The following is a 10,171-nucleotide window of genomic DNA, read 5'->3' on the forward strand; positions in this document are numbered from 1 at the left end:
TAGGAAGGCTGGGTTAGAGCTTAAAGGCCAAACCGGCACAATTTCTGGCTCACCAGCCATGGATTATGCTAAAAGGCCTGTTTTTGTTCTTACTGAAACCAAGGCAAGGTCCCTCTACTGGTTCTTTCTAATCTATTATTGCCATATCTGTCTCCCCCATCCAGTTTTAGTAATAAGCGCCTTGGGCAGGGATCTGTCTTTGGGAAAACCCTGCTCTTTATGTCTGTCTGTCTGTTGATCGATTGATTGTGGTCAGTCTGTGCTTCCCAAAGTTGTTGAACTACAGTTTCCAGAATCCCCCATTGTTACTATGCAGATTGGAGCTGCGAGGAGTTTCAGGTAGTCCTCGACTTGCAACCACAATTGGAACCAGAATTTCCATTGTCAGTTGTTGTGGTTATATATCATGTGACCGGATCCGATTTCATGACCATTTTTACGGTGGCCGTTAAGTGAATCACCACAGTCATTAAGTGAATTTAGCTTCCCCAATGGGTGTTTTTTGCTGGAAAATGGCAAAAAATGTTGCAAAATGCAGTCATGTGACCAGGGACTCTGCAACCATCATAAATGCGAGCTGGTTGCCAAGTGCCCGAAATGCAATCATGTGACCATGGTGGGAGTGTGATGTTTTGCGATGCTTGGAAGTGCTTTACAGGCTGTAAAACACCCATTCTGAGGTGGTTGTAACTTCGGACCATCATTAAACAACCGGTCGTAAATTGAGAACTACCTGCATAGTTCAGCAGCATCTAGAGAGCCAAGATTCTCCCCTCTGATAACATGCTGATGATGGTGCTTTGAGAATCAGATCAGCTTTACGGCTTGTTTTATTTTAGCCAGGGCGTGGCTGCTACATCAGGGACACCCGGCCACCATGTCTTGGAAGCTGCTATCCAGTGTTTGTCTGCTCGCCAGAAAAACCACAGCACTGAGCATTCATTCTTTGAAATGGAGCGTGAATGCAAACTGAGGCGCCTGGCTCGGGAGGCAGAGGACTTCAGTGGGTTTCTGACCCCCAACGAGAGCATCACATCTACCGGCACCAACTACTCAGGCAGCTCTGGGGGTTCTGGCACCTCCTTGGGCTCCTACTCTTGCTTCCCTGACAAGCTTCAAATCATTAAGCCCCTGGAAGGTTAGTGGGAAAGGGCAACCCAGGACTCCCCCTTGGAGAAACAGCTTGCTCTGGTTTGTTCATTTATCACATGTCCTTTGGCTTTCTGATCTAATTATCGTTAGAAGGCCTTTTCTAAAGAACAATACGGTCCTGAGAGTGATCTTCTGAATCAGCAAAAGGGAAGGGAATCTCTGTGGGCAAACCTTAACTGAGAAAGGAGGGTACCTGCCAGTTGTTCCAAGATCTGGATGGGAAGAAGAATATTAAAGAACAGTGCCTCCGGTTTACAGTGGAGAAAAACAGAGTGCCCTGAGTATTGAACGTCTGGGAAATCAAATCAAGGCTACCGTTCCTGGTTCAGTGAACTGGCAATAAAATAGATACCAAGGCACTGGGGGAGGCAGCGTTACTATGGGACCCGCTAGAGTGGTTCAGTCTTAAAGGGTGCAGAAAGATCAGTCTCTGTGCACCTGATGCTTCACAATCCTTAGCGGTGAATCCAGTGCATATTTTAGAGGGCAACACCCCAAGGTTGGTGGCAGATGCAGCAATGAAACAGAGAAGATCAGTAGCCAGTTTGCATAATCTACTGTTGCCCTGTTCCAGGGTGATCGATATACAGGTGGTCCTCATTTAATGACTACTCATTCAGTGACCATTTGAACTTACGACAGTCGGTCGTAGTGTCCCCACGGTCATGTGATCGCAATCTTGGCGCATGGCTCGTGATTATGATGTTGCGGCATCCTGTGGTCACGTGATCACCATTTGCAACCTTCTTTGCTGGCTTTCTGCAAGCAAAGTCAGTGGGGAAGCTGACAGGAGGTTGCAAATGGTGACCACGTGACATCCTTGCTTAATGATCTGCAGTGATTCGCTTAAAGATGGCAACCAGAAGTGCCAGAATTTCCATCGCTAAGCAGCGCGGTCACGTGACATCATACTTTATGACTGCGTCACTTAGCGATGGAAATTCCGGTCCCAGTTACCATTGTTAAGTGAGGACAACCTGTAGAGGGAAGTCACACAGTCTTCTTGCCTTAAACCTGGTCTGGCTTTTTGTACTGGCTGGCAGCTGTTCTCCAGGTCTCAGGCTGAGAGAAACCTTCTATCAGCTGTTGTCTGGGAGACGTTCAGCTGCAGGTGTCGGGGGGGAACCAGTGTCCTTCGGCCTGCAAAGTTGTATGTTCCGCTTTGAAGCCAGGAGTGGGCTACCTTTGGCAATTAGAGTCACACTTAATATTTTTGGAAAAGAAAGGCCAAATGAGCAGTGCTTGCTTTCTTGTACACACACAGCAGGCTTTGAGGGGAGCGGTTGTTTCCTGTTTATTTTAAGTTATGTTAAATTCCTTGTAAGGCTTTTACTGGTTAGGCTTCAATTTCTATCATCATTGAAGGCAGGCTACAATAGGACTGGCCATGTCAGAAGGGAGCAGGGCATGCTGATCTTTGCAGACATAGGATTGGACTGGGTGTCCGGCATGGGGCTTAAAACTTTCAGGACTCCCTCTTGCCTTTCTTGTGTCATCCACGTAGTCTGGGAATTTCTATTTCTCATTGTAACTTTGGCTTGGAATTCCCCCTGCTTCTTTTTAGGCCTGCTGCAAATGGTTTTTGCTGGGGTTTGCCACTGGCTCCAGCAAACTCAAGGAGACCTCTGTGCCTTCTCTTAGGCTCCGTGACCCTGCACCACTGGCAGCAGCTGGCCCGGCCTCACCTGGCGGGAATCCTGGACCCTCGGCCTGGTGTGCTTACCAAAGATTTCCGGCAACTTGACACTGATCTGGAGGAGGTCTACAATCTGAATGACTTGGAAGAAGATGACATGGATGCCGGTGTCTTCCCTTCCCTTGCTACCTCAACACCTGCTAAAGCCAAAGAAAGGCCAAGCGGTGAGTGGGCTGGGCTGGGCTGGGCCGGGCCGGGCCACGCATAATGGTGTACACCAGCTTGTCTCAGCCTGTGGAAGCAAATCCTGATTTGAAAGTTGGCGAGCATCAACCCACCTTTCCTGCAGGGAAGCAATCATGGTTTATTGGCAGTTGTGATGGTTGGAAGACTACAGTATGTGCCCATTGGTGAGGTCCAAACTTAGCATTGTTTGTAGATACCATGTGTGTGTTGGGAGTGTTCCTTAGCAGTGAATCAGATGGTGTTAGGAGACTGTGTGGGAGGAGGCTTCCTATCCAGGAGTGACGTTCTACTGGAGAAAGTTGAAACCTTTAATCCTCTAGTTCAGTGTTTCTCAACCTCAGCACCTTTAAGATGTGTGGACTTCAACTTCCAGAATTCCCCAGCTAGCCATGCTGAAGTCCACACATCTTAAAGGTGCTGAGGTTGAGAAACACTGCTTTAGTTTTGCAGAAGAGTCATTCCCAGCAGCTTCAGCCAGTCTCATCCACAGCGAGGGATGCTAGGAGTTGTAATTCAGCAAAATCTGGGGGGCCACAGGTTCCCCACACCTCCTCCAGCAGGAGGTAGTTTACCATAAATCATTGCAGACAAATTGGATAAAGTTTAATTCCCTGTTGCTGTTCACAGAAGCTTTTCCCTCCAGTGTTCCCCTTCATGTTTGTCCACCTCCATGATGCCCCTCCATTCTGCTCACTCATTAACCCTTTGTTTTCCTGTCCCGTTTAGTTTTTCACTCCGTTAACAATCTGCCCCAGACCCCGCCTACTTTCACCATCACCACCTGTTGCATCTTGCACCCTAGCAACGAGGTTACCATGGTGACACCCAGGTAAGCATCCTATTGCCCCTCCCTTGAGCTTTCCAGCCATCTGTTGTTCTCCTACATGGCAAGGCCATTCCCTGTATAAAGGGTGTGTGTGTGCGTGTGTGTGTGTGTGTGTGTGCGTGCCTGTGATTTTTAACCTGTTGTCTTGCATCCTTCCCCTTCCTCATTGTCAGATCGTGACTTTTAGGCCTTTCTCCTGATACGGGCAACTCGTACCGCCCTGGGCACTTGATGGGAGCCCTGAAGTAAGAAATCCTTGCTTGCTTTTCTTTCTATCCAGCAACAGAACTTCCCTCTTTGATTCATCTCCTCCGGAGTGACCCTGGCTTGGAGAAAAGGGAATCCAAGCCCACTGGATGAAGGCTGGAGGGAGGAGCAGGGCCTTGCAGAAAACAGAGAATGAAAGTTGCTGGAACTGGGAGGAGGAAGTTATAACTCCTAAGGGCTTGGGTTGACTTAAAAAGAGTTCTGGTGATCAAGCCTGTCCAGAATGTTGGCATGATAAACAGCCAGTTTATATTTATTTTTAAAAAGGCATCCTGCATATGCTCATGGGCATGTTGCTTAACTGTCTGACGGCCAGAGCTGAGGCCGAGACTTGGTCAACGAACCCTGGTCTAAGATGCTGGGCAGCCTATTAAAATTCACGGTGGGCTAATAAAACAGAGTAGGCACCTGTCTTCAGTCAACATTAATGTTTGACGCACTTGCTAAAGTCCTTCTGCAGAGGCTTTTAGCTGCTCCCCTCTCCCCTTGTCTTCCTACCCACCTCTAGTTTGAGGAAGCCAAAGTGAAGTTTCCTCTCAAGGTTCTTAGTTCAGAGGAATTGAAAGAGCTGCCCTCCCCCACTTTGGAGATCTTCCATCCAGGCCTTTTTCTTTGCTTGGTTAATGTTAAGAAGGTTATCGTTGTGCTGAAGGATAATGGATTGATGAGGATTTGGGTGATAAGCAAAGCAGGAGAGTCTCCTTTCTCCTAAACAGCTCATCATAACAAAAGAACAAGGAGATGGATGAACAAAGGGACTTATTTATTTAAGTCAGTTTTCCCCAGCCATCCACTAGAAAGTATTGGACTTCAGCTCCCATAATCCTGGGTTACATGGAGATCTATGAATTTCTCCCACAAGGTTGTGACTGATTGCGCATGACTAGCTTAAACTCTCAGCCCAGGTCAACAAAATCCAACTGCTGTGTCCAGATCACTGTATTATGATTTAATTAATAAACAACGGCAGGGTTTCCATGGTTTGCTGAACCATATATTACTCAATCTCACTGTAGCCTGACCTATAGCAATTGGCAATCCTAGCTCCTCTTGGCCTTGATGGTTAGGATGGGCAGCTAGATTCAGCCTCTCTGGGAAACCAAGATTTTAACCCGCTGTTTTTTTTGCAAAGCAAACTTCACTGCTAACCTCTCTGCATTTCTGCAAACTAACTGGTATGAGTTCTGTGGTGCTGACCTTCAGTGCTGGGTCCTCAGCTGATCCTGTCCTCAAAAAGCTAAGGGCATGGGGAAATAGCTAGCTAACAAACTACAAAACTAATGCTGTCGAGAGCTTTTCCTAGAACAAAGGTGGGTTGGCCAGGAGCCACATTTAATATTCAGGGGCGGGGGGGCAAGGAGCCATTCTGCTGAGGAAAATTATGTCAGTGGATGGTGTCGCATCTGTGTCTGGGATCCTCTATTTCTTCTAAAGTTTCAGGTGTTTCTTTACACAAAGCCTCTTTCAGGATTTATACAAAAAACAACTGGAACCTACTGATAATATATACAGGGTGTACTAGAAGTCAGGCCCCCTAGGCCAATCACAATATGTTTTATTAATTGATATTTTTAAAGAGAAAATGTTCCTGTACTTATGAATGTTCAAAGGACGTGTGTCAAACAGTACAAAGTGCTTAGAAGAAAATTTACATTGCATTTAATGTAATTTATACAATAAATTGTCAGCGTGACTTGATTTTTAGTACACCCTGCGTGTATATGTGCATGTATGTGTATAAAAAGTATATTAGTCACCTGAGGGGTAGAAAGAAAGGGGTTTAGTGGCCACTAGTTGCCCACCTGTGGCCTAGATATTAAAAAACAATTGCTGGTAATGTCAGGAGAGACTCCAGCTTTATGGTTTGATGGTCAGAGTGTTTCTGTCCTCAATACCTTTTCCTATCAGGTACCCCGATGGAAACATCTGTGTCTTGGCCTGTTCCTGGATAATAAGAACAGGTGCCTGGTTTCAGGTACCAGGAGCTGCGGCAGTCATGGCATGGCATGGCATGGCATGGCATGGCATGGCATGGCATGGCTGGGGAATTCTGGGAACTGCAGTCCCAACACAGCTGTAGGGGACCAGGTTAGAGAAGGCAGTCCCTCCCCTAACGCTGTGGAAGTGCCAAAGGGCAGTGCGTCATGGTTGACACGGTCTTCCAGATTCAGTACTGTTGATTCCAGGCTGTGTCCTAGTTCAGTCCCTTCTTTCGTTTTGCAGAAGCCCCTGTTAAAAAGAAAAGTCGGGTGGATTGGACCTTGTGGGCCAGACCTGGTAGTTCTCAGCCAGCCTTAAGGGCACACCTGGAGGCAGCCGCTGCCCATATTAATTGCAACAAGCCTGCCTCGGTTATCCGAGAGGGAGCCAAGAGGAGCCCTTTTATTTTTTTAAATGCTCTTGATATAATTAGGAAGGAAGGAACTCAATCAAGCCCCAGAATGTTCCCACTAGAACAACTCTGTTTTCCCATTCACAAGCAGGAGCAATTTGTGGAAAAGGAGTGCAGATAATAATCCCACATCCGCAAGGCTGTCCTCTGCTTTCACTTTGCAAACTGAACAGAAACGGGCGGCGTGAGCTGCTTTCTCCATTTGGTTTGTTCCATTATGTGCCCCTTTCCTGTTTTATACAGGGCCCAAGTAATCATGGGCATCTGCACCTAGTTGAGAAAATATCGTGTAAGTCAGAAATCCCCCTAAATAGCTTTCTCTGAAAGGAACTTCCCGGTTGCCAGAATTCCCAGCCAGCACAGGCTGAGAGGCTGTCGCAGAACAAATCACGGTGGGTTGGGGTGTATGTGTGCAACTGAGCACCTAACCCAAATGTATCCAGACCTTTAGACTGAATGTTTCTGTTTTTTCTTCCTCCTCCTCCTCCTCCTCAGTCTTTATAATACAGTTGTGCCCTCTTGTGGGCCCTGCACGGGGCTGAACCTGCCTTCCCCTCCTCAGCCCCCCCTAAAGGAACGACCCAGGCAGGAAGAGGAAGCGCCAGAATCCCCTCTTGGACTGGTGGCGTTACTGGCAGAACAAGGCATTTCTGCACAGAGCCAAGGAGGGGCACCCATGGTCTTGCCCCAGTTTATTAGAGATCCAGCTCCCTCCTCCTGGCTTTCTCCTTCCTTGGCTTCACTGTGGCACTACCGCTGGGACAGCTTTGCCGATCGGACCTCAGGAGTGTGTCCGCTGCAGCGCAGGAAACCAGAGAAGCGCCGGGATAGCATCTTCAGCTTGAACCTGGTGGAGAAACTGCAGCAGCTGGGGCTCAACAAGGTGTTGGCTAGAGGGGAAGCGTCATACATAACCTCACGTCTGCAGGAACTCCACCAGAGAAAGAAACGTCCCTCTGGACTTAGCAACTGGCAGGATCTGACACCGGTGGGGCCTCAGTGAAAAGGAAGGGGAGTCCTATCGCCTGCTTTTTGAAAGATGGACAAAACTCAGTTATGTGGCTGGAGCTTTGGGAAGTTTGGTGCACTGGGATGAGGGGCCCAAAAGTTCTGTTTAGAGCACTATTTTCTCCATTGCCTGCAAATCATTCTGTTGTTGGCATATCTACTACAGGGGTACATTCCATCTCCGCATCTCCATCCTAGGAATTTCTTCTCCCCTCCCTCCTCCCCCCCATTGCTGGTGGGACACTTCAGTAGAAAAGGCTGGACTGGGCAGGAGGAATGAGACATGCTGAGTAAAACTGCTTTGAAGCTGATAACGACTTTTGGACTTTGGTGGTATCCCCACCCCCACCCCCATTTCTTCCACCTTTTGTGTCAATCTCATTCTTCTACAATTGCACAAGTCACAGAGACTTCTGGATTAGGAGGCATGGGGTAGAAGGAGAAGACCAAACCCTTGAACATCACAGCTAGAAATGGTAGTGGACAGACTGAGTATTGCTGAAAAAGAACTTTGTCGGGGACGAGAAGCAAAGATTAGCATAAGAGGAAAACGCGCCAGCTTTTCCACTTCACCTAAGCTCATTGTTTTGAAATGGGATCTCTTTCCACCTATCTCTGTCCCCTTTATATTTCTCAATTTCTACCGAGATGGCAGGCTAAGTAGAAATTTGGGTGGGAAGTTTTATTTATTTTATTGGGGGGCTGATTGAGAGTACTCCTTAAATCCAATTCTCTTTTACTACCAATACTGGTGTCCTTGACCTTTGTTAACTGTGACATGGTTTCTGTGTCTTTATCTTGCTGAACTCTGGGGAGATCTTCTCACCTAAGACATAATCACAGTTTATTGTAAAAACAGTGAAGAAAGTTCATCAGGCTTTGGTTGCAGTTATACTTCCTAACCAAGGAATTGTTGCTTTTTCCTTTTTTTTTTTGGTGTCAGAGCATGTTCTTTTGGGAATGTAGAGTTCCCTGCTTCCTACTCTAGTTGAAAAATTTCCAGCACTTTATTCCCCCTTCCACTCCTCTGTAGTTTTAATACAAGCTGGATCTTTGTGTGTTTCATCCATGCTAAAGCAGGACTAGACCATGTTCCTCCCAACTCCTCTTAAACTACTATTCTTGTTCTTTTCAGAGTTGGGCCAAGTTTGCAATGGCTTCCACAGGTGTTGTGTTTTTCTTCTCTTGAAAAGGATGCCTGCATTTTCCCATTTATGAATGTTAAATTAACTCAACTTCATCCCTCTTGGACCTGTCTAGTTCTCTACTCCTTGCATGCTTCTGTACATGTGCTGCACAAAAAGCCTTTTGCACTCCTTCTCTGAAGGCCAGGATCACCAGTTTGCACTCTTCCACATTCACAGTTGTCTTCCTGTGACTCCCTTGGTGAAATTAAAAGATATTGCTGTTGCCCTGAATAGTCTCATATGCTTTTATCTATATACACACATACATTTACACATGTACCCTCTTCTCCTGTTGGGAAAGCTGAGCTAGATCATATGCTTCACCCACTAATGTGGCTTGATTTAACATAGTGCTGAAACCACCCACTGTGGTTTATAAATCATTGTTTATTGTGGTTCAGTGTTATCTCTGAACCATGCTGACAAACTGTGGTTAAATGAATTATGGCATAACATGGCCAGTAAACAGAGGTGTCCTATTTTGATAAGAGTAGCTTTGAAATTTGAAGGTAGGAAAAGCGATCTTAGAAGAGATACATAAGAAGCAAAGATATCAAGCTGTTTCTTACAAGAAGATCATAGCCTCATATCCTGGACACTTTTCAGGCTTTGGGCATTTAGAAGAATGCCAGAAAGCCCTTCCCTTGTGGGAAAGGGTAGGGGGGTAATGTAGAAATAAAATGTCTTGGCCTCTTCCGTACACATTTCTTGACTATACTTCTAGGTGATTCTGATATTTTCGTCCAAGCTGTCTAGAAAATGCCACACTCGGGGAGGTTGGTTAGACAATGAGGGGCTGCAGTTGTACGATGTCTCCACTGGAGGGCAGAGTAGGTGAGAGGGAGAAGCAGGAGATTGAGTAGGTGCAACTGCTTGATCTAGCCAGCAGAGGGCTGTAAAGATTCATTGCAGCAAAGCAAGATCCTTTGGACCAGCCTGTCTGGGTTTAACACTTTCTGACTTGGAATTATCTACCCAAAAATATGAATGCCAACCCTCCCTTTGATTACTCTCTATGTGAGGGAACCCCAGTTAGCCATAGGGTACCACATGTAGCATATTTGTTCACACACAGAATACTTTCATCTGAAAGAACACCTTCATTTGAAACTTTCCAGTGGATCAGTGCTTCCAAACATAACTTTTGCCCAGTGGAGAATGTCCCTAAAATGCAGTTTCATCCTCATTGCAAACTTAATTAGATCAGCACATCAAAGTGGTCCTCACTTGGAACCTGCCCCCCCCCCAAGTTTGGTGAGGCATTTTTTTAAAACACGGGAGATCAATCATTCTGTGAGTACAGTTGAATTGGAGCCTAGAAGGTGAGTTGTGCTCAGGTGGCTACAGATAGGCTAAGATAATTTACCTTTCCCTTCCTCCAAATATCCAGCAAAGGGCTTAGCTTGCTTCTATTCTCCTCCAAATACATTAGTCTCCAACAGCCTCTGTCCAAGGAT

General features: G+C 46.4%; 1 protein-coding gene across 2 annotated transcripts in view; it reads left to right on the forward strand.

The window, feature by feature from the left end:
* Positions 1 to 8,945, forward strand: part of HAP1 (huntingtin associated protein 1) — a 30,279-nt gene extending 21,334 nt beyond the window's left edge. The window contains exons 12-15 of one of the 2 annotated variants that reach the window (XM_063300714.1): positions 840 to 1,138; positions 2,794 to 3,012; positions 3,761 to 3,863; positions 6,036 to 6,871. In XM_063300714.1, coding sequence (XP_063156784.1) covers positions 840 to 1,138; positions 2,794 to 3,012; positions 3,761 to 3,863; positions 6,036 to 6,207 — 793 coding nt within the window. In that variant the 3' untranslated portion in view covers positions 6,208 to 6,871. Of the gene's footprint in view, positions 1 to 839; positions 1,139 to 2,793; positions 3,013 to 3,760; positions 3,864 to 6,035; positions 6,872 to 7,014 lie in introns of those variants that run through there. The other variant, XM_063300713.1, reaches the window with a different exon arrangement.
* The last annotated feature ends 1,226 nt before the right edge of the window (positions 8,946 to 10,171 follow it).

Source organism: Candoia aspera, chromosome 4, assembly GCF_035149785.1.
Source record: "Candoia aspera isolate rCanAsp1 chromosome 4, rCanAsp1.hap2, whole genome shotgun sequence".
In the NCBI taxonomy this organism is placed as follows: Eukaryota; Metazoa; Chordata; class Lepidosauria; order Squamata; family Boidae; genus Candoia; species Candoia aspera.